Source organism: Oryctolagus cuniculus, chromosome X (genome assembly GCF_051225735.1).
Source record: "Oryctolagus cuniculus isolate XC-2025 breed Fujian yellow rabbit chromosome X, ASM5122573v1, whole genome shotgun sequence".
NCBI lineage: Eukaryota > Metazoa > Chordata > Mammalia > Lagomorpha > Leporidae > Oryctolagus > Oryctolagus cuniculus.
In genome coordinates this window covers 22,039,432-22,064,336 of record NC_142888.1, presented here as the reverse complement: position 1 = coordinate 22,064,336, position 24,905 = coordinate 22,039,432, and the positions used below count along the sequence as shown (strand labels likewise).

Genomic DNA, 24,905 nt, shown 5'->3' with positions numbered 1-24,905 from the left:
TGTCTTTCCCCAAATACTACCCATCCAAAATATTAGCATTCTATAAGGCCTAATCTCAAATGTCACTTTTTTGAACTTTTCTTTGAATACTTTGCCATCTTTTACCTAATCACAAAGTGGATTGATCTTGTCATTTTTTTTTTACTGAATTATTTGCTTCTTTAAAGCAGGGAATCTGTCTTAGCCATTTTAATCATTAGTTATATTATATAGTATCTTTCTGTCATTTCACTGGCTTCCACAGAGATATTTGAGACTCTAAGGTTGGTGTTGTTTTAGTAACACTCTTTATTCATGCTTTAACTCTTCTAATTTTTCTTTTAACACTTAGACCTAGATCTTCTGATTTACCTCAATATACTGTTTGATGTTTCTACAGTTCAGTACAATTGCTAATTAATGATATTTTTAAAAGTAATGCAATGATTACTGTACTATATTTTAACTCTTTCAATGTAATTTAATAATCTGTGTATCTTCTTAGTTTGTATTTCTCTTTTATACAACTAGGTCACTGACCTTTGTGACTCAAATCCAACCCTGATGCTCATGGCTTTTGTTTCTGGGTATGAAAGTTTCTCTACTTAATTCCATAAGAATTTGGTATCTCTTCATTATACTTTCATACTACTGCACCAACAAAAGCATGGATACTTCCTGGCCCCAAATATGCATGGAGTTAAGCATTTAAGAAGAATTCATATATATTTTTCATAATTCCAAATTCACTGCAAGTACTTCTGAGCATATATCTCATAGATGTTACTACAAATGAAAGGTCTAGAATAGTGAAAGAAATATATTTTCACTTAGTAACAATCACCGACTGCATGGAATTATAGATCCTTTATTCCAATTCAAGAAATGAAATGGGTTTGGAGAAATAAAGCATTAAAAACAGACACTTCGGAAATTTCATTTCTTTAAGGTCACTTGAGACCCAGTTCATGCACAAGAAGACTTACATTAAAGTGTAACTTGTGATCTGAATGTACTCAACTTTTCTTCAGGGAGCAGTTTACACATTCAGATGGGTTTTATTCAAATGAGGATATTGAAAGAGAAATAATGGAAGTGCTCTTATCCAGGGCTAATTACCATTAAGGATTTTTACATATACTGGAGCTCCTAAATGTGTTGAAATACACTTTCAAATTCATAGAAGAAAATGAAAATGAAAATACAATTTTTGAGTCCAATGGTAATGTCATTTATATATAAATATATTCATGTTTAGAAGTATTCCCTTTAGTAGGGAAATAGCTTGTCAAGGTACACTGATTTCAATTTTTTTCTAAACATTTCTTATTAACACTTATGAAATATTTTCTAGCATGTATTTTAAATTGTTTATGTAAGATTATGTTCTACTAGTTTTCATAAAATTGTCAACTGGATTAATAGATCTCTTCATGCTGCTTTCTCAAGACACTATGAGCCGATACAATCTTATTGTGTATAAAGTCATTTTGCCACTTTACTCAAATTCATATCTATTTCTTTCCCTTGGACTATTCTGTATACTTTTACTTGCATTTTGGGGAGAGAAAATAATTCCATATTTTGTTACAAAACATTGAAATTTTTTCTGGTGATCTTTGATTTGTAATTATCTCCTAGAATAATAATTAAATAGCCTTGGTGAGAGTGTGAAAAAGTGTTTCACAACTTTTAAATTGTAAATTAGGGAAAAAGCACACTCTTGGGTCAAAGAAGTGAGGGCTCAGTTTAGAAAAAAAAAAAAGCAATTCTTTTTTTTTTCCTAGAAAATATTGATACATTTTCTTTTATTGAATGCGTTCCCATTTTAATTAGAAGAGGTACAACATTTGTTCAAAAACTTTCTCATTGCAAAAGAGGAATGAAAGGGCCTGTGCCGCGGCTCAATAGGCTAATCCTCCGCCTGCGGCACCGGCACACCGGTTTCTAGTCCCTGTCAGGGTGCCGATTGTGTCCCGGTTGCCCCTCTTCCAGGCCAGCTCTCTGCTGTGGCCCGGGAGTGCAGTGGAGGATGGCCCAAGTGCTTGGCCCCTGCACCCTCATGGGAGACCAGGAGAAGTACCTCGCTCCTGGCTTCGGATTGGCGTGGTGCGCTGGCCACAGCGCGCCAACCGCAGCGGCCATTGGAGGGTGAACCAATGGTAAAGGAAGACCTTTCTCCCTGTCTCTCTCTCTCACTGTCCACTCTGCCTGTCAAAAAAAAAAAAAAAAAAAAAAAAAAAAAAAAAAAAAAGAGGAATGGAACACATGTGGTTAATGCCTTTGTGTCATGGACATATTAAGACTTAAGTGGCTTCTTAAGGTCTCAGGACTTATAAAAGCTCCAGGAATATGAAACATTGAATATGCTATTACTTTTGGGGCCGGCGCTGTGGCACAGTGGGTTAATGCCCTGGCCTGAAGCACCGGCATCCTATATGGGCACTGGTTCTAGTCCTAGATGCTCCTCTTCCAATCCAGCTCTCTGCTATGGCCTGGAAAAGCAGTAGAAGATGGTCCAAGTCTTTGGGCCCCTGAAACCCATGTGGGAGACCTGGAAGAAGTTCCTGGCTCCTGGCTTGAGATGGGTGCAGTTTTGGCCGTTGCGCCATCTGGGGAGTGAACCAGCGGATGGAAGACTTCTCTCCCTGTCTCTAACTCTCTCTGTAACTCTGTCTTTCAAATAAATAAAATGCTATTTTTTTTTGAAAGTATATTTCCTGAAAATGGGAAGTCACAACTTTAATCCTTGAGAATTAAAATTATTTGGTGTGTTAATGAATATAAGATGTCATCAAATTTACTAATTAAATGGAAAAATTTCCCTATATAAATGGTATCTAAGAGTATTTGACCAATCTATGATGCTCAAATCCTCAGTGATGTCAAAGTCATAAATTCTTCAGTTGGAATTTTTTGGGGGAGGGAAGAGGACCACCAAAATTCTCATTGAACTCAAAGTAATTCTGTCTTCTGGTTCTGTTATCAAGGTCCAGGTCTACTTGCTGGGTGAAGGGGCACATCCCCACCACCCTCTGCTAATTTCTGTTTTTGGGCCTCAGGTCAGGCACTCTGGGTTCCCAGTCACTGTTATCTTTTGGTGACCAGCGAGGGAGTGCCTTCACTCTGCAGTGGGCACAACTTGCCAGCATCCTACCCACCCAAGCCCTACTCTATATAGGGGCTGGCTATAGTAGAGGTGGCTGTGGCTCTGGGGGTCCCAATGGCACTTGAGGCTGTGGGGACCCATGAGCCGGCCATGGGCCCACATGCTAAGGCTTAGCATTGTTGATTGTTTGCAATAGTTACTGCTGTGTGGATGTTTATGGTTTCTGTTGAGCTTCGATATCGGGACCTTTCCATAACCCCAGGGTTTAGTCTACAACTATGGCCTTGGGACTTCCCATACTTCTTTTCCCACTGACCAAGAGTTGAGAAAACACCAGGTGGAGCAACGATAAGCTTTCTGCTGGCGTCCAAGCCGCCTGCTACGTGACCAGGAGCTTGATTGGATGAAGACACGTGATCACCTTTATGGTTGGACAAGGAGTGCATGGACTGTGCGAGATCAGGCACCCGATTGGAGCGCTGCCGCATGGACTGTAGCATGGACTAAGCTTGCATTACATGCTTCTGCAATGATACACTATATAAGCCATTCATGAAATAGTAACGGGAGCTTCCCCTTTCTTTCGGAGCTCCCCTTGCTCAAGGGTTTCTTTTTCTATCCTGTTTAAATAAAAGTCTACTGAAGACCGATAAGCTGCGAGCAACGTCGTTCCTTTGCGGGTAAGGGAGTGACAGAGGCCTCACCAGATACTCCTGAACAATGGTAAGAGAGTAGCAGGGGACAGGGAAGTTAACTCCCCACCCTCACCCTGCCCCAACCAGGCTTCATGGCTATAACACAAACCCTGGCAACTAAGGAAGAGGCTGACTCAGGGGCTATGGCTGGTACAAGCAGTCCATGTCAGCAGTATCTTCAGCTCCTAGGCATGGAGGGTGCAGCCCGGCCCATGGTGCCACCCTCCTCCACATCCTTCTCTTCTTCTACTTGATACAGCCAGGTCAGCTGGGCCTGGTGTTGGGCAGGATGAGGCAGGGCAGGCCACAGAGGTTCTTCTGCCCTGGAAGTGCACGCTGGTAAAATAGTATTTTATTATCATTTTCACTTTTCTTCTTTACATTGGCTTTTGGATTCAAGGCACTTTTTAATCCCAAGATTCACTGTGAAGTAGTGACAACAGAAATGAATCAAGAGACAGAAGACTGGCCTCAAAAAACAAGTGTAAATCAGAATAGGCTTTAGAAGAACTGAAACCAGAGATTTAGTCTCAAGTCTATCATATACCAGATTTTAAACTGAGGAACATTGCAAAGCTCTCTCTTAGCCTCTTCATTTAAGAAATGAATATGATAAGCCCTTTACATAAAACTTTTGGAAAGAATACAATGTATGACAGGCATCTGGCACAGTACTTGCCATGCCTTAGATCTTTAATTAACGATACATATTACTGCAATTATATTTTTAAAGATTTATTTATTTGAGAGCTAGAGTTACAGACAATGAGAGGGAGAAACAGAGAGAAAGGTCTTCCGTCCATTGGTTTACTCCCCAAATGGCCACAATGGCCGGAGCTGCGCGAATCCGAAGCCAGGAGCCAGGAGCTTCTTCCTGGTCTCCCATGCAGGTGCAGGGCCCAAGCACTTGGGCCTTTTTCTGCTGCTTTCCCAGGCCAAAGCAGAGAGCTGGATTGGAAGAGGAGCAGCTGGGACTAGAACTGGTGCCCACATGGGATGCTGGCACCACAGGCGGAGGATTAACCTACTGTGCCACAGTGCCAGCCCCTACTGCAATTATTTTTGACCACTGATCCTACCAGCCTCACATATATGCTAATTTTTTAAAGAACTATACCTCAGGAAACATGAGATGCAATGGAAAATGAAACATTAGATGAACCAAAATACTATTTAGCAACTAAGAATCGTAAAATTTTCCCCTCAGAAGGGGAAAAGAAGGAGTTTCTTCTCCAGTTGATGCAACTTGAAATTCCTAGACTTTTTGACGAAAATCAACTTTAACCTCTATCTGAACTAACCCAACATTTGTTAATTTCATCCCCCCCTAAATAAGCATTTTTGAAGTATAGAATTCAAATTACACTGAAGATACTTATTTAAAATATACCTTAAATGAAGTACTCTTTGGTTGTGCCAGCCCAGGGCAACACGTGCCAACTTGGTGAGTTTCTAGTATCTCACCTTGAGAAAGTATCACAGTTATCTCTCAAAAATTCCTGGAAGATGATGTGCAGTATAAAAGATTTATTTTATGAATTTACTGAATGGCACAGGGTTGAAAGCAGAAGTAACTTCATTCCTTCCTCAGTTGGAAATTTATCTCTGTTGAAACAAAAATCCTAAAGTAACTACAAAGAACAGTTTTCCACTGCAGGCTTTTGGGTTTCATCTCTGAGACACATCACCTGGAGATCTGATCCCTGATTATGACTCTCTCAGCCTCATCTTTCCCAACACCAAAATTTAACTCGAATTCAATTTTAGTAGAAGGAATTTCAGTTTCCCAAGACCACAGATTTACTTGTTTTGGGGAATTTATAATTGACAGTCCTATATAGATCACCCCACCACTGCCTCATCATGTGTTAATTCCTTCTTGTGCTTTAGATATCAGAAGATATGTCACTATCGTCATTATAGGATTGCTGTTAAAGGAAACTAAAGTTAGGAAGTCAGGTCCTAGGCCTTGTTTGGCCTACAATCACAGTATTAAAATGATTATTATCAAAAAGAAAATGTTTAATTAAGATGTAAGAAATAAAGAGGAGGTAAGCATATGGTCTAATTTATTAAGATTTATTTCTCATACACACAGAAACAAGCTAAGTGAGCCCCTGTATATATTATTCAATTTTCCAAAATAAATTAAAAGGTATAAGAAAAATGCCAATTATATTTCATATTTTATGTTTGTTAACCACATCTATTTTAATGCTGAGTGCTTAGCAATGCCATATTATCTTATTCCAGACCACAATCTAGATGAATGGTTTGTCATTTTTCTTTTTTTACAAAATAACAAAGCTGTTACTACTAAATCACAGTAGCTGCATTAAGTATGTGATAGTATTATCTGAAACATGGAAATCTTGAAGCTAAGCTATCTGAAATGAAACATCTGAATAATATATATCCATCAAAAAATAAGAGTATATTGTCAAGTTGCACATATAAACTACAAACACATGGATTATACATACTGCCTTCTCTCCTGCTCCTCTTTGAAACTACATTCTTTGAACACTAAATGCTCTCCTCAAACATACATTAAGAATCTATTTCTGACTTCCCTAGATGTGGGAGAAGTTGCTGCTCACAGCAGCGGAACTTGCGATGCCCATCGAAGTAGAGTCATCCCTGATGGAATTTCTGGCTTGAGCTCTCTCTCCTTCATCTTTCAGTGCCTCCTTGTACTGAGAAGGGAAAGCACTCAGGTCAGTCCCATGAAGCTTGGCCAAAAACTCCAGGACTCTCATCTTGCTGGTTTCAGCATAGGTTCGTGGGCCCCACAGGAATTCATATTGAGCAATATCATTGTTGGCCACCTTCCGGTACTCCAGGTATTTTTCCTTCACCAGCTCCTTGGTGATGAATTTCTTGACATCTCCAAAGATGAAGTGCTTCCTCCCAGAATATATGCCCATCAAATTCAGCACTTCCCATATTTCCTCTTCAGTGGCACGGTTGCCCTTCATGAAGATCACACCCAGGATAAGAATCAGGAGCCCGGTCTTGGGCTGGCTGTCTTCACCCAGCATCCCATCATAAGTGAGGCCCAATTTGATGAAGAGGCCATAACAGTGGCTGATGGAATCTACTTCTTTCACATCAAGGCCAAAGATCATCTCCATGCGTTCAGTGGCTCTGAGGAAGATCTCAGAGAAGTGGTCTTCATCCTCTCTGATGACCATCTTCAACATATCCTCCTTTCTAATTGACTCTTTTGTTTGATACTTAAGCAACATGAAATTCACCAGCAAAGCCACTTTCTTATCTAGAGCATCCATGGGCACATTCTCAGGATCTGATACAGCCTGTGAGATGCTTGGAACATCTTCCTCATCTTGGCTACTGGAGATTTCATCAGGTTTGTTTGATGAAGTAACTGCATTGGCAATAGAAGAGGAGCAGAAACTTTGAGGACTGTCAGGAGTACTGGTTTTCTTAGAAGGAGAAGCCTCCTTCATGTTGTCAGACATTATAGAATGGGAAGAGGAGAGAAAGGTCACCTCCAAAGCCTGGGAGATCTGAGAAACCTCCAGGTCCTGGGACTCACTGAAGGAATGAAGTTGCTGATAATGTGCATACTGTAATCTCTCCTGATCCTGAGACATGATGACACTTATGTCTGGCTGTAAGCAGGTATGTGAATAGGAGAGGAATAATGGAGAATTACCACCTAAGGAAGAGAAAGAGGGTGTGAGTGTCGTTAGCTATTAAAATCAGTTGTAATGGCTCTTATGGAAACCACTACCAATGAATTTATCCTGACAATGGTGCAACAGAAGCTTACAGTAATCAACCATGGTTAGGCTCTTTTGAGGCTATTCTGTTCTGAGGTGGGTTGTACCATCAGTTAATGGCTACCAAGTGCCATTAATTTGGCATGCAATAGGTCCGCTGCCACTTCCTCTGTGTTACTATAAGGGTATCCCCCCCAAGACAAAAATCACATCTCCTAAGACAACTAACAAGAAGTGTAGCAGTACCTTATTCAGTTGCCCTACCTCAAAATCCCCAGGGCTTGACTGCTATGCTGGTTTAGCTTCTGTCCCTACCATCTGATCAATAATGTCACCCCTGCCAGAAAAGGACCTCATCTCCTGGAGACAAGTGATGAGGACATCTCATCCAACCACCACAATCTTGCTTACAAGTACTGAGAACAGGACTTATTATCTCTGGAAGACCTCTGTACTAGGGTGGGTAGTCCCATCAGATCTCTTTCAGGATTCTTGCTTTGATCTTTGCAGGTCTTGTACCTCATGTGATTTAGTCCTATTTGTCAAAACCCTTCTCTCATTGAAACCCCAAGAAGGAAGAGGAGAAGTAACTCACCAGGTGATCCCTGCCTGAGACTTCCTGTGTGACAGTAGAAATGGAGCTATGTTGGATTCCCTCTGCCTTATTGTGGGTAATTTCCCTAGTCTTAGCTTTGTATCTTTGCCAACCTCTTTGCACATCTGTGCAACAATTTTTAAATTGACCTGAGGGCTCCATTCAGACCAAGACACACTCACTTCTCTGAGACCTCTGAAGGTAAAGAGAGTGGAAATTCTGACAATTCTTGCCTTGGGCTTCTAAGAGCTGAGTGCAGGGTCAGAGTTCCAAACACACTAGAATGGGAACACCCCCCCCCCTTAGTCTTTACTCAATGTCTATATTTTGGCTCATGGCACTGTATGAAATTCTTCTCATTCAATGACCTGACGCTTCTTCCTTACACTAAGAATTTACCTTTCAGAGACCATGAAAGAGGAAGTGAGAAGACATTTCATCCGGGGATTACAGCCATTCAGGAATGATATCATGGGTAGATGCTGTAGGGCCACCTCCATTCTACAGCTTATTGGGCCCTGAAACCTAATGCAGATTAATTACCTTGAATGATTTAGGCATCTAGGCATCTAATTAATTACCTGGCTTCACTCCATCAGACCAAATACCACACTTTTCTGAAACCAAAGATGACATGAAGTTGTCTGATGTGCACCCATCCTTGCCAACTGCCTCTCAGGGTTGACCAAAGAAGTCAACCTTGAGTGTGCTCCAGATGGTCTTCTTTCAGACACCTTGAATCCTTACATGACCTTTCCAACTTGAGTTTTCCTTCTCTCAATAAGGATTCCTTCCCAATGAATACTAAGGAGAGCATGGGTGTCTCCTTCAAGTTATCTCTGCCGGGGTTTATATATATATATATATATATATATATATATACATATATATATAATTTTAAGTGTTAAAAATAAAAATTTACATTGGAAATTTTCAAATACATATAAAAAGCAATAGTGATAAATAATAATAAACCTGCCATATGTCACCCCAGACTCAGTTCCAACAAAATTACAACATGTCCAGTAATATTTCAACTACATTTCCACCTGTCTCCTCTTCAATTCACTGGATTTTCTGAAGCAAGTATCAGAAATCATATAACTCTACCCATGAATATTTCAGTCTACATACCTAAAAAACACTCTTTGCAAACATACACCCAGTATTCCACAATATCTAAAAGAACAAGCAACAATTCCATAATGTTGTCAAATCATCAAATGTTCTGTCAATATGCTCACAATTTTTTTTAACAATTTGTTTACAATTGTTTTTACCATCTTAAGAATTTTACACATAAAAATTGTATAAATTTGTAGGATATCATATGATATTTTGACACATATATACACTAATATCCAGTCAGTACAAACATATATCTCCTCAAACATTTATCATTTCCTTATGGTTCAAAACATTCAAAATCTCTTTTTTTTTTTTTTTTTTTTGACAGGCAGAGTTGGAGAGAAACGTCTTCCTCCTTCATCCCCCAAATGGCTAGTACGGCCGCCACACTGCACTGGTCTGAAGCCAGGAGCCAGGTGCTTCTTCCTGGTCTCCCATGCGGGTGCAGGGCCCAAGTACTTGGGCCATCCTCCACTGCACTCCCGGGCCACAGCACAGAGCTGGACTGGAAGAGGAGCAACCGGGACAGAATCTGCTGCCCCAATAGGAACTAGAACCCTGGGTGCCAGCACCGCAGGTGGAGGATTAGCCAAGTGAGCTGAGGCGCCAGCCTCAAAATCCCTTTTAAAATATGTTTTCTTATTTAGAAAACTATACAGGGGCTGCCACTGTGGCCCAGCAGGGTTAATGCAGCGCCAGCATTCCATATGGGCGCTGGTTCTAGTCCCGGCTGTTCCTCTTCCGATCCAGCTCTCTGCTATGGCCTGGGAAAGCAGTAGAAGATGGCCCAGGTCCTTGGGCCCCTGCATCCACATGGGAGACCCTGAGGAAGCTCCTGGCTCCTGGCTCCTAGCTTTGGATTGGTGCAGCTCCAGCCATTGCGGCCATCTGGGGAGTGAACCAGAGGATGGACGACCTCTCTCTCTCTCTCTCTCTCTCTACCTTTCACTGTAACTCTTTCAAATAAATAAAATCAATCTTAAAAAAAAAAAAACTATACAGTACTGTATCATTATCTATAGTCACCTTTCTATACAACAGGACAATAAATGTGAGACCACACTTTTTTTGTGGTGTGCTTTCCCTTTAGACAAAATTAGATGACACCTGCCGCATTCTGTGGTGCTAACTTGACATAATGTACTCATCTAAACAAAACCTTCACTTCCCTAAGACTCTGGAAGCAAATGCTGGTAATGCATACCATTAAGTATCTATGGTGGGTATCCCAGAATAGGTAATAGGGGAAGGATTCTGTGGATCATCCTCTGTTATCAGGTGATCGCATTTTCCCCATATTGGACACCGGATGGTAATGTGTCCCCTACCGTCTGTTACTTGCCGGCCCAACCTTCCAATCAAGTCCCCATCTCTGGAGACACCTGACTCGACATCCAGAGCTCACAACAAGACCTCGGCTCTGACTGACCTGGGTCTTGAGGTGGGTAGAAACCTAAGAATTCAATCAGAAACCTTGACTAGATTCCCATGGAACATGAAACTCCTTCCTCTGCTGGCATGGTGCTGCCTGCAACAAAGGCCCCGCCTCAGTAAGTCTCTCGAGGCGGAAGTCAGCGAGCAGCACCACTTCACGGCGGACCTTACCCAAGGCCACTCAGGGCTGGCAAGCAGGCCGGGGCTCACTTAAGGGCCTTTCTTAAACACTGAAAGTTCTGGGGACTCCTAAACTGCGTAGTTAGCACTTCACTTCAGTCAGACGCCTCGGGAGGCATGGTGGAATGAGTTCCGCCTCACAGCCCAGCCCAAGGCCTTCCGTCGTTGTCGGGAGGGGCGGTACTTTCTGTTCTGTGACAGGCAAGCAGTACTTTCAGCCTTCACTGAAAAGTGTTACCTTGAAGCTTGGTAGCACGTGAGACTCTTTCCTCGTCTCCAACCCCTCACAGGAAACAGTTTTAGGAGGAGTAAGTCTGCGACCACCACTTCCGGTTACGCCTTCCGGTACCACCCCCTTCCGCTTCCCTGCCGGAAAGGGCAAGGGTCGGTGCGTTGGAGAGAGCCGAGCCCTGCACAGTCCTGGGGTTCCATAGTGGTGGATGTTGCTGGCTCTGCCTCGGAGTACTTATATGGGCTCCTGCCTAGCACTGGGATGTATCCTTTTGCTGAAGTGAGGTCTCGCCACTTTCCTGCAGAATAACAGGAGTGCCTGAAGGGGTGCCTCAGCTGGAGAGCCTTGCCTTCGGACGTTCAGCGCTGAGAACCTAACGTACTGGTAGGTCTCTGTGTGACCTTTTGTTCGATAATGTTGGTTTCCTCGGTCGTCATTCCAGATATCTTCTTGACGTCATTCTCTCTGGTTTAAAACTTTCTGGGAATGTCGTGTCCTAGAAAACTCATGACTAATTTATTCCAGCCTTTGCGGACGCTGGATTGGATCTCTGCCCCAGCCTTAGTGCAGGATGGGGAAATCACAGCACAAGGCAGGCAGGCACCAGGTCGGGTGTTTGATTGTCTAGGGAAAAAACACCCTGATCTATTCTTTCTTTTGACTAACTGAATTTAGCCTCTTAAGGTAACTTCAGTTCTTTTTTTTTTTTTTTTTTTTTTTTTTTTTTTTTTTTTTGACAGGCAGAGTGGACAGTGAGAGAGAGAGAGAGAGAAAGGTCTTCCTTTTGCCGTTGGTTCACCCTCCAATGGCCGCCGCGGCCGGCGCGCTGCGGCCGGTGCACCACGCTGATCCGATGGCAGGAGCCAGGAGTCAGGTGCTTTTCCTGGTCTCCCATGGGGTGCAGGGCCCAAGCACCTGGGCCATCCTCCACTGCACTCCCTGGCCACAGCAGAGGGCTGGCCTGGAAGAGGGGCAACCGGGACAGAATCCGGCGCCCCGACCGGGACTAGAACCCGGTGTGCCGGCGCCGCTAGGCGGAGGATTAGCCTAGTGAGCCGCGGCGCCGGCCTTAAGGTAACTTCAGTTCTAAAAAATTTGTTTTCTACAGGGTGGGTACTGTGCTCAATAATTTCACGAGCTCTGGTCTTTTGTGGGCATCTGACATTGTATGTGGAGATGATGAGATTTTCACTGAATAATATCTCTTCTCATTATCCATTCATTTAATTTATTATTTGCCTTTGTTTACCTGTCCAATTTTGAATAGTGGAGTTGGGAATATATATCTCTGTTTTGCTTACTTTCATAGAAATTATTCCAACATTTCATCTTTATGTATTTTTCTGATGGTTTTAGAAAGTGGAAATTCACTTCCAGTGGTAGTTTACGTTTTTACTGTAAACTAGTGATTTTTGGTTTTGTTTTTGCTATTATTGTTGTTGAAGGGCTTTTTTTTAATGCTTCTGGAAATGATCAGATGATTCTCCGGTCTGTTATGCAGACATTACAACTGCTATATCTTCTTTGTATTCCTATACACAGCGTGTTTCTTAATTTAATTCACTCTAATACTATGCTGTAAGCTTCCTTACAATATTTGCCTAATTGTGAGTAGCCTTGGTTAAAGTATTCTTTCCCTGTAGTGCCCTAATCTGGGTGTTCTATTAATAAATGTTAGTTTTACAAGTCTTTTGAGTAATTTAAAATCATTTGGGGCCTTTTAGATTGTCGCTCCCCCTCTTCGCGGAGGAACGACACAGGACCCTGCGCTGTTCCTTTGTCTGCTCGGCCCTCCCCGGGTTTGCTGCTGGTCCTTCCCGGGTTGGCTACCTACCCTTCCACCTCCGTGGAAGGGCGGTTCCCCCTGCCACTTTCCCCACTTCCGCAGGGGAGCGGCACACCGCCGGCCGGCTCTCTCGGGAGCTTCTCGGGGGCTGCTCAGATGTTCCTCTTAGATGTTCCTGGTGCATGTTCTCTCTCTCCTCCTTTATAGTCCTCTTCCACCAATCCCAACTCTGCTACCCACACACCGAGTACGCTGCTCTCCTGCAATCAGGAGCAGGTCCTGCTGTTTATTGGTTGAACTGGAGGCAGCTGTGTAGAAGCTGTTTTCTCCTCTCCCAGCGCCTTATTGTGGGAGAGCAGATGCATAGAATAAGTCTTAATTCCAGTAACTTAGTCTAGTCCGAGTTGCTCCCCACATTAGATGAACTTTTATAAGATGGTGACCATATTTTTTTTTCATAAATGTAAGGAATAACTGGCCTTCAAACCTAACTGAGCCTCAAACTTTTTGAGAATGGCTTGATCTACAAACATGGTTTCAGTTGTATTGTTCTATTAATTTTTTCATTTTTATGGATCTATTTAGTCATGTATATTATGTATATTTTGTTGAAAATTTATTCATTATATTTGAGTTTTCAAATTGAAAGACATAATGATAATAATAAAATGGCTTATTATACAAATTCTCAAACACATACACTATTACAAAGGATTGTATAATGAACTCAATGTTGCTGACACTCAACACACCATTCATAGTTATGAGTAGCAGCTTGTTTAGAGTAAGACTTTGTTCTTTGGAAAGTGACTCCAGAGGTGTGTCTTTAAAAAAATAAATAAATAAAAATAAAGATGATTTATTTATTTATTTGAAAGAGTTACTGAGAGAAAAGGAGAGACGGGGTCGGGGGAGGGAATCCTCCACCTGCTGGTTCACTCCCCAGATGGCTACAACTGCCAGGGCTGGGCCAGGCTGAAGCTAGGATCCAGGAGCTCTGCCTGGCACCTTTGAGGATTTACAGTACAGCAGGTATTCTGTGCTACTCCCGTGAATGTGGTATGATGGTTCTGAGTCCTCAAATGTAAAGCATAATTTTAAATAAATTTTAAAGGTAGACCATATCTAGTCAAACTACAACAGCATAATATAAAGAAAAATCAATTGTATTATGTATTAGAAACATGCAAAAAAAAGAAACGATGGAGGGAAAGAAAGAATAAATATCCGGGTAAATATAACAGACTTCTGATTTTTAAAAATATGCTTTATGTCGGAAAGCAAAAATTATAGCATTTTGTGAAATGATTCTCAGTACATAGAGCTAGTTTTAAAGATTGAGGGAGAGAGTAAAATGACCTAATTTCTGAGAAACATTCTATATTGGAAAAAAATCAAAATATTGATATTTATAGGTTTTGAGAAGTATGTGTATCTTAGTGCCTTAAGAAACCAGTTAATTATCTTATAGGAGATATGCACAAAACATTATTGATGAATTTAAAAAGTATTAACTCACAAGAAAGCGGGGAAGAAGAAACAGGAAGAAAAAAAGAAACAACCAGGAATAAACAGAAAGCAAGTATCATATATAAACCCTAGTTTATAAGTGTAAGATATAAATTCTGTCATATGATTAATTATGTTAAATGTAAATGTTCTAAACACTATTTAAAAGAAATTGAAAGAATGGGTAAAATTAAAGTGCTCTAACTGTACTCTCTATACAAGAAACTCACTTTAAAAATAATGACTTACCAAGGCTGACATTTCATGCAGTGGTTACCAGCATCTCATGTTGGAATGCCTGGGTTTGAGTCCTGGCTGCACTCCCAATTCCAGCTTCCTGCTAATGTGCAGCCTGGGACCCAGCAGTGGTAGCTCAAGTACTTATGTCCCTGCCACTCACATGGGTGACCCATATTGAATTTCAGGCTTTGGCCTGGCTCAGTCCTGTCTGTTTGGGGGTACTTGGGGGAGTGGACCAGTAGGTGGGAGATCTTTCTATATCTGTTTCTCTGTCCCTATCTGTTTTTTAAATAAATTTTTCTAAAAAATTGAAAGTATAAAAATAAAAATGATGTAGTTAAAGGTAAAATGATGAAAAATGATTTAGTATGTAAACATTAATTTGGTACTAAAAATCTTCCAAGATTACCATTATATGGACATTCAATCAAATGCTAATGCTGTGAGGGACAGAACTAAAATTACTCACAAGCTGAAATTAAGATAGTGAGATTGTTCTGTATTATATGTAAAGACCCAGTGTCGTCATAGGAGCCCATAAAAGCAGAAGGAGGCAGAAGTGTCCGTAAGAGATATATAGTGGATAGGAATTCAGAGAAATAGGGCAGAAGGTGAAGTCAGTGATTCTAAGCCTGCAAGCATTTTCATGCCAGTTTATGTTCTCAGATGTAGGGTCCCATGTAGAAGGAAAGGAGAGAGGCGTCTAGCAGCTAAGAGGGACACCAGTCTGACAAGCAACACAGCAATAGGGACATCACTGTTAAATTATAAGGAATTGAACTACTTAAGGACAACAGTAAAACGTTAAGTATTTTAAAACTGAAAAAAAATACACTTCTAAATAATCCATGTGTCAAAGAGGAAGTCTCAAATTAAAAAGGAAAGCTGAATTAAAATGAAAATATAACATTTCAAAATTTGTGGGGTACGGCTAAAGCAATGTTGGTAGTTAAATTTACAGTACAGGCTGTATACATTAGAAAAGAGGAAGAGTTTCAAATCATTCATCTAAATTCACAACACAGGAACCTAGATGGGACAGGCATTTGACGTAGCAGTTAAGGTGCTGCTTAGGATGCTTACATCCCCTATCAGAGTGCCTGGGTTTGAGTTTGGCTCTACACCTGAACCCAACTTTCTGCTAATACACACCCTAGGAGAGAGCAGGTGATGTCTCAAGCACTTGGATCACCGAATGCTAGACCCACATTGAATTCCAGGATCCTGACCTTGGCCTGGACCAGTCCCAACTATTGCTGGTATTTGGAGAGTCAGTCAGCAGATGGGAGATTCTCTCTCTCTCTCTCTCTCTCTCTCTCTCTTAGCCTTTTGAATAAAATAAAAGTAAGTAAATAATTTTTAAAAATAGGTAAATGCTTAAGCAACTGTGGGACATTCATACTATAGAAAAAACCATACTGATACATTCAATAATTTCAGTGAATCTCAAGGGCATGCTGCTAAGAGGAAAAAAAAACCACATCAATCTCAAAATATCATATACTATCTGATTCCATTCAGGTGACATCCTCAAAATGTTAAATTTATAGAAATCAGGGCCTGCATTGTGGTGTAGTGGATTAAGTTGCCTCCTGTGAAGCTGGCATCCTATATTGGCTTTGGTACAAGTACTGGCTGCTCCACTTCTGATCCCTGCTAATGCACCTAAGAAAGCTGCAGAAGATGGCTCAGGTCCTTGGGCCCCTGTACCTACATGGCAGACTTAGATGAAGCTCCTGGCTTCAGCCTGGCCCATCCCTGACCGTTGTGGCTATTTGGGAAATGAAGCTGCCAATGGAATCTCTCTCTCTTACTCTCTCTGTAACTGTGCCTTTAAAATAAGTAAATGAACCTTTCAAATGTTAAAAAAAAATAAAATTACAGAAATGGAAGACAAATTGGTGGTTAGGGGAGTGAGAATAGGCAGGCACTTTTGCGTATGTATCCTAATTATTGTATGTATCTTAATTGTTGCATCTGTGCACATGGAGAGAAGAATTAGAATGCTCCTAGCAGCACTCCTTTGTGATACAAAAACTTTGGAAAAGCAGAAGATATCCTTATTTTTGAGAATGTGCTGCAGATATATAATGTGACAATAAATGTGGAGACAGTGAAAAATTAGAACTCCTGGAGTGAATATGAAGGATTGCTGTAAGATGATATCAAGAAAAAGTCAAATCCTAGAAAAATGGGACTTACAAACATAAAATACAATATATTATTTATGGACATTCTTATGTAGTAATAATTTAAAAACAAAATGGGAATATTTAACACAAAATTCAGGAAAATGCTTTTCTTTTGAAAGTTGATCTAAAAAGGAGGTATAATCAAGAAAAGGCCAAGAGGGTGCTTAAGCAATATTGATAATGTTTAATTTCTTAATTTTAGTGTTTATAACAGGGGTATTCATTAAATTATCCTGAATACATATTTGTATCTTAAATATTTCATAAGTTAAGACAAATGAGAAAATATATTAAGTTATACATTTTATACTCATAAAATCTTATTAATTTTTCAAAATAAAATATGCATAAAAACCCGAAGAAATAATCACATTTACATAAATGTAAGTATAATATATGATCCTTCCAATATTAGTTAATACTAAATGATGTACTAATATGTGCTAAAGATGGCAAATACTTTTATTAAATGATACAAGGTTGATATGAGGACAGCAGTGTCAGAGCCAGAAAGACTTGAACTTTTGTAAGTACTAATGGTCTTTAGTTGTGAATTTTATTTTTAAAATGTTATTTATGTATTTCTGTTTATTTGAAAGGTGAGCAAGAAAGACATCTTCCACTTGTTGGTTCATTCCCCAAATGCCTGCAACAACTGTGGCTGGATCAGACTTAAGCCAGGAGCCAGGAATTCAAACCAAGGTCTTCCACATGGGTTGCGGGGACCCAAGCACTTGAGACATCATCTGTTGAATCCCAGGATAAATATTAACAGAAGCTAGATGGGAAGCAGAGGTAGAACTCAGTGCCAGGCACTCCAATATCAGATGCTGGCGTCACAAATAGTGTCTTCACCCACTGCACCACAACACCCATTCCAGTAGCTGTGAATTTTAGAATGCATTTGAATGTAATTTTTTTCTAGTTCAAAAAGGAAGAGTAGGACTACTTTATTTAGTCTCTACCTATATATTAGCCTGTGTTGATTTTCAAACTTTAACCTTTATTATTTGTGGTTGAGCAAATGCAGATATCAAATTGGAGTCAGCCTTAAATTATATTTAAAATACTCTGGAATCCAGTTAAAATAGTCTCCTTATTTTTTAATCTTAAGACTGTGGCTTTTTTTTTTTTTTTCAGTGAACCAATCTTGTTAAAGGGACTGTGTGTGTGTATTTGATCTTACATGAATATCCATGATTTGTTGTACATCCACCTGCTTTCATACTGTTAGTCAAATCCATGAAAAAAAACTCCTTGGGGAAAATATACCAGTTTTCCAAATATTTTAGTTATGCTTATTATATGTTGATTATAGAACATAACTTTGGTAATAGGGTTTAATGTATATAAATAGAACCACTGAGTTTACTATTATAGCACTGAAGACATAAAGATTATTCTCCAGTCATCAGTCAGGATTTAAAATGTGAAAAACATTAAAGTTTCCAAAAAGCAAAATCCCACAAATTTAGTAGATTATTCTAGTATATAAAAGCTCTCGTTATGTGGAAATTATTCCTGATAACCACACTCTCTAATGTATCAGATTAAAAATGTTTTTCCCAGTGAGCAAATAGTTGTCATTTATTCTGATTATATATGAGACCTGTATATCATTGAAATTTTCAGCAAAATATAAAGAAAAATATAAACTCCCATCAGATATACACTGTTCTGTTAATATGTTGGTTAATTGCTTTCTGATCTTTTTATATACACACATATCTATTTATAGCATATGTATATACCTATATACACACAATAAACACATTAGATGTACATTGATTTAATGTCAACTATATGGAAAATGTAAGAAACATGTACTTTATGAAAATTTTTCTACTTAATTCTCATTATAAGCTTATTTGTCTCTTCATTTAAGAAAATGAATTGAGGGGGCCCATCTTATGGCACAGTGGGTTAAGCTGCTACCTGTGATGCCAGCATCCCATATCAGAGCACTTGTTCAAATCCCAGCTGCTCTGCTTCCAATCCAGCTCCCTGCTAATGCTTCTGAGAAAGCAGTGGAAGACAGCCCAAATATTTGGGTCCTGCCACCCACATGGGAGGCCAAGGTGGAGTTCGTGGCTCCTCGCTTTGACCAGGCCCAGCCCTGGTTGTTTGGCCATTTTGGAAGTGAACTAATGGATAGAAGATATCTTTAACTCTTTCCCTCCTTCTCTCTGTCACTCTGCCTTTCAAATACATAAAATAAATCTTAAAAAAGAATTGAAAGAAACATTTTAAAAATTGTCCAGTATCTCAGTGGTATTAAGTTACTTACTAAGTATTTGTATAGAGGTTTAAACTAGCACTTTTATTAGCCTTCTGCCATATAGTAGAAACATAGCTATCATAACACATGTACAAAGATACACATTTGCATGTGTTATAGAAACACTGCATTCATTAATTTGACAAAAATTTATTATTTTGATTATCTATAGGTAGTCTTAAAGGTCCATAGTTCATTATGTGCAGTTTGTTGAAACAGAGCTTAAGTGCTTAAGTATTCTTTGCAGTGGTATTTTGTGAGAATAGATTACTTGAGTGAACCTAAGAGACTGACTCCCTTCAAGTGACACAGACATAGAAGGAAATCTATGACAAATGTTAGTACATAAGGATATATGATAAATACTATCCAAATAGAACACGTCTGTGTGAGCTTTTAAATTGCTCAAGGTATGTATTTTATTTGTTATTTATATTTACAAAATAAATGATTGACTGCATCTTTTGATTAAGCTAATCGATTTTCTTTGTATATTTCCAGTTTCCATAAACACTGATGTTTTAAATATTCTAAGTCATTCGTCAAATAATAAATATGAGCAGTCAGTCTCAGATACTTTATAGAAACATTTTTCTTTCTTAGTGATCATCTGGGTAAAATGGGGACACTAATCATTGAAAGCTAATCTTTTGAATTCAAGTTCAGTGTTTAAGTTGTCTGCAGAATATTGAGTGCTTGTTATCATTTATCATTATTTACTACAGAATTAGCCTAAAAATTGAAACTTGTTATTTCTGGCCTTTGCTGTCACAGTATCTGCATGTAATTGCGTCATAACATGCCTATATTCTATGTACTATTGACTTTTTTTGCTTTTAGTGCCAATCAATTTACTTCCCTTGCTTCGTCTCTACTTTAGAATTTTGAGAAAGCTATAATGTATGAGAAGTGTAAATCATATTTTATTATTTGGTTAGAAAAATGAAATTAATCTGACGGATCACAGAATTAATTTGATGGAAATGGAGACTTAAGTCACTTTTTTTTTAATCATTTTTCCCTCAGATCACTTTAACAACGCAAATCCAAGTCTCTTCTATGTCTTCAGAGAATTCTAGCAATTTTTTATATACTTGAATCAGTATGATTTTCCAGTCTTTTCCAACTGCTACCAGTCCATTGAATTTAACAGTAATTAGTTTATTAATTAATTCCATCAGGACACAAAATACATTAGACATATTGCCACCATGATAATTATTTGAATGAAGTAATCTACTGTGGGGAGCAATCCGGACTAGACTAAGTTACTCGAATTAAGACTTATTCTATGCATCTGCTCTCCCACAATATGGCGCTGGGAGAGAAGTAAACAGCTTCCGCACAGCTGCCTCCAGTTCAACCAATTAACTGTAGGACTTGCTCCTGATTGGAGAGCAGCGTACTCGGCGTGTGGGCAGCCGAGTTGGGATTGGCAGAGAAGGACTATAAAGGAGGAGAGAAACGGCATGCACCGGGAACATCTATGGGGAACATCTAAGGGAACCCGTGCAGCCCCCAGAGAGCCGGCCGGCGGTGTGCCGCTCCCCTGCGGAAGTGGGGAATGCGGCCAGGGGGAACTGCCCTTCCACGGAGGTGGAAGGGATAGTAGCCAACCCGGGAAGAACCAGCAGCAAACCCGGGGAGGGCCGAGCAGACGAGAGAACAGCGCAGGGTCCTGTGTTGCTCCTCCACGAAGAGGGGGAGCGACATAATGGGGCCGTGACTCGGATATGAAGCCTAGGCAGGGTTTAGTGTCGTTCCTCCATGAAGAGGGGGAGCGACATAATGGTGCCGTGACTCGGATATGAAGCCTAGGCAGGGCTTAGTGTCGTTCCCCCATGAAGAGGGGGAGCGACATAATGGTGCCGTGACTCGGATAGGAAACCTAGCTCGGATAGGAAACCTGACTCGGATAGGAAACCTAGGACGGATAGAAAACTTAGGAGGGAAGAAACGTGATTCGGATAGAAAACCTAGGACGGATAGCAAACTTAGGAGGGAAGAAACGGGAAGAAACGGGAAGAATTGGGAAAATATCGGAGAGAGAGACTAGCAAACAGCCGAGGGAAAATACCGGAGAGAGAGACTAGCAAACAGCCTAGGGAAAAGCCGGACGAAAAAGGTGCCGGAAGAAGCTATTGAAAGCCTAGGCATAGACTCGGATACGGACTACGGGGGGAAGCTGGGAGGAATCTCTAAGGTCGAAAGCGAAAGTGAAAGCTAGAACAAACAGACTCGGACGCGGACTGTGGGGAGAGGCCAGGAGAAATGAGGGAGGAATATCGTTGGAGGAAAGCTTGGGGAAACATACCGGGTAGAGAAAAATGTTAGGGAAATTGAAGCCGCGGGGGGCAGGCCAAGGCGGAAACGAAAGCCACTTTGGGGTTCTCAGGTTAGCCCGGGAATAGGGGGCGAAAAGTTGAAACCAGAAGCTGAGACGTAAGCCAGATTGGGATCCGTCTGATTAGCCCGGGGAGCAAAGGACGGGAAGCCAAATCGTGGGGCGGAGACGTACGCTGGGTTGAATTCGCCAGGCTAGCCCGGGGAACTTAGATTGAATCCTAGTGGCGGAGACGCAAGCTACGCTGTGTTACTCGCGGAAGCCGCCGCGTGCAGAGAGAGCACGGGACGTGAATAGATAGGGAACGCTGGCGTAGGCCGTGGTTCAGACGCGAAAGGGTTAAGCGTGGAGACCGCGGAGCGCGCAAAGCCGAGCCGCGCAAAGCCGGGAAGCTGCGCAGATGAGAGAGGCGCGCGGGCTGAAGCGGCGCAGAGCCGGGAACCCGCCGGCGGGGCGAGGTGCCGGAAAGCTGCGGGGATAAGAGAAACAGAAGTTTAGAAGTAAAAGAGAAATAGGAATGTTGGCAGACAGAAGTAAAATGGGAGAAATAGAAATGCCCGGAGATAGAGAAATAGAGAAAAATAAGGCCTCCCCTCAACATGCCAATTAGGAGGCTTGGATTCGGTCTGCCTGATTTAAGGCGGTAAGCGCCAGCAAAGCTCGACCAGAGTATGAGCTGCAGGTCACCGAAGATAGGCACAAACCAACACTAATAAGTCTCCCCCACAATACGGCAATGAGAAGGCTTGGATTCGGTTTGCCTGATAGGTTTTGTAAACACCTGCAGGCAGTTCTAGCAGAGCAGAGTATGCGCTGCAGGGCACCGAACACAGGCACGCATCAGCGCCTAAAAACCTCCTCACAACATGGCGAAGAGAGGACCCGGATTCGGTTTGCCTGATGGATAGGACTTGTAAGAGCCTGTGGCAACTCTAGTGTGTGCCGCGGGACACCGAAGACAGGCGCGTATCAACGCCAAAAATAAAAAGAAAGGGGGATCTGTGGGGAGCAATCCGGACTAGACTAAGTTACTCGAATTAAGACTTATTCTATGCATCTGCTCTCCCACAATATGGCGCTGGGAGAGAAGTAAACAGCTTCCGCACAGCTGCCTCCAGTTCAACCAATTAACTGTAGGACTTGCTCCTGATTGGAGAGCAGCGTACTCGGCGTGTGGGCAGCCGAGTTGGGATTGGCAGAGAAGGACTATAAAGGAGGAGAGAAACGGCATGCACCGGGAACATCTATGGGGAACATCTAAGGGAACCCGTGCAGCCCCCAGAGAGCCGGCCGGCGGTGTGCCGCTCCCCTGCGGAAGTGGGGAATGCGGCCAGGGGGAACTGCCCTTCCACGGAGGTGGAAGGGATAGTAGCCAACCCGGGAAGAACCAGCAGCAAACCCGGGGAGGGCCGAGCAGACGAGAGAACAGCGCAGGGTCCTGTGTTGCTCCTCCACGAAGAGGGGGAGCGACATAATGGGGCCGTGACTCGGATATGAAGCCTAGGCAGGGTTTAGTGTCGTTCCTCCATGAAGAGGGGGAGCGACAATCTACTGAGGTTTTAGTGATCGCACTACCCTCTAATTAATTGATGGTTGCTTCTTTGCTACTTGTTTCTTCTTAATTTGGAGGCAGATTATATTTCAGTCTTCAAACTTATTTTAATGATAGCTAATAAATTTTTCATGGCTAAATGAGTCATGATGTTGTTTCAATGATGTTGCCAAGCTGAAAAATTTCAAATTCTCTTCGCATTGCTCTTCTAGAACATTCCTTCAATGCCCAACTTTCCTTGTTTTCTCAGGAGACACATAAATTATCTTCCTATTCTAGATTATGCTAGCCACCTAAAAAAGTCTTAGGTGACAGATTTTTTTAGATGAGCAAAGAAGTGTAATGTTTATTAAAATAACACTATTAATATAATTCAATGATTCTGCACATTTGATACTTTGCTATAGCTATGTAATTAATCAGTGGGCTAAGAAATGCCTTTTGTCTTCTACTTAATATATGTGGATGTTTGTGTAGTTGTATGCATATGTGTCCACATTTGTATGCATATGTGCACATAATTGGTCTGTGGGAAAAAGAGGGAGGCAAGTCAATACATCTGGACAGAAAATGATGTAAGCTCATTTTATGAATTAATTTAAGATTTAAATCTCACAAGCTTCCTACTTATATTTACTCATCTATCATATAATTAAGAAAAATATCTTAGCTCAAATACAGGAAGTTGTAAGGGATGTTACACTGACACTATGTCCCATATAACTGACTTGTTATTTCCTATTTGGTCCTACAGGGAATATGCAGAATTCACTATTTATTTTTGATATTTAAAGTTTTTCAAACTTTTATGCAAAATCTGCATAATAAAAGTTTTCTTTTTAAATTTATTCTATTCAAACCAATCATCCTGCACATTTCATCCTAAGTACGTACATCATATTTCCTGATTTATTGTTGATTTGCATTTTATGCTGATAGGCAAAATTGTAAAGATGATCCCCCAAGATTCTAACCTCCTGGTTATTCAATCAAACTTTGATGTATGTCTTGCAGGGAGGAAATTTCACAGAGAGAATTAAAGTCCTGATTCAGTTCACTTTAAGATACTAAGACTATCTATGTAGCCTTGACTCAATCAAGTAAGCAGCAGAATAGTGGAGTTTGGATGTGCTCTTACTGACCTAAAGGAAGAAGGAATAAAGTGCCATATTGTGAGGTGTCCAATAAGTCTTTAAGAGCTAAGAGCCACCCCTTCCTGAAAACTGTAAAGAAAATGGGCCCCCAGTCTTAAAATGACAAGGAAGTAAATTCTGCCAACTAATAGTGTATTTGGAAAAGAACCCAAGCCTCAAATTGGCCTTGAAGCCCCTGGCTGACAGCTTGAATTCAGCCTATAGGACCTTAGTAGAGAACTCAGCCACGTCACACTAGACTTTTGAACTACAAAATTGTAAGATGATCAGTAAAACTGTTTTATGTCATTGAATTTATGATAATTTGATATGGTAGCAATACAAAGCTAACACATATGTGTAAGTATTTTATGTATTATTATCCTTGCAAATGATGCTTCAAATCTCTTGATATCAGTAATTATTACTTTTGCTTATCATATATTTATGTCAAGCATAATTGTGAATCAAAACTTTGATTAATTGACCATCTGTTTTTAACTAATAATTATCTAGATCACATAAAATATTTGGTTCACTACACCATGATCTTTCCTATCACAGGATCATAAAATTATTTTATCAATGATTCCAGAAAGAGAAAGAGGAAATAAAAAACATCACTCTAGCAAATGCCCCTTAGATCCTGTTTACCTGCAATGTGCTCCCTTGTCCTCCAGCTTCCCAAATGCAATAGCATGGAGCTGGATTGGAAGCAGAGTAGCCAGGATCTGAACTAGCACTCTGATATTTGATGCAGACATTCCAAGAGG

The 24,905-nt window shown here is 40.8% G+C and overlaps 1 protein-coding gene and 1 long non-coding RNA gene across 19 annotated transcripts in view; one reads left to right on the top strand and one right to left on the bottom strand.

Moving 5' to 3' along the window:
* Window positions 1-5,902: 5,902 nt before the first annotated feature.
* MAGEB16 (MAGE family member B16) lies at window positions 5,903-11,206 on the bottom strand. Its single transcript, XM_017349720.4, has 2 exons — window positions 11,105-11,206; window positions 5,903-7,465 (listed from the first exon to the last, which is right to left on the bottom strand). The coding sequence occupies exon 2, from the start codon at window positions 7,398-7,400 to the stop codon at window positions 6,357-6,359; it is 1,044 nt and encodes a 347-aa protein (XP_017205209.2). The 5' UTR covers window positions 7,401-7,465; window positions 11,105-11,206; the 3' UTR covers window positions 5,903-6,356.
* Window positions 10,791-24,905, top strand: part of LOC149119571 (uncharacterized) — a 150,698-nt gene continuing 136,583 nt past the window's right edge. For 4 of the 18 annotated variants that reach the window (XR_016228302.1, XR_016228303.1, XR_016228301.1 and 1 more), the window contains exon 1: window positions 11,183-11,482. This is a non-coding gene — a long non-coding RNA (uncharacterized LOC149119571). Of the gene's footprint in view, window positions 11,483-24,905 lie in introns of all 18 variants that reach the window. The other 14 variants (XR_016228289.1, XR_016228293.1, XR_016228287.1 and 11 more) reach the window with 11 other exon arrangements.

What these genes read in the sequence shown, in the direction of transcription:
- MAGEB16 (XM_017349720.4), bottom strand. Translation starts at nt 7,400, where the DNA reads ATGTCTCAGGATCAGGAGAGATTACAGTATGCACATTATCAGCAACTT.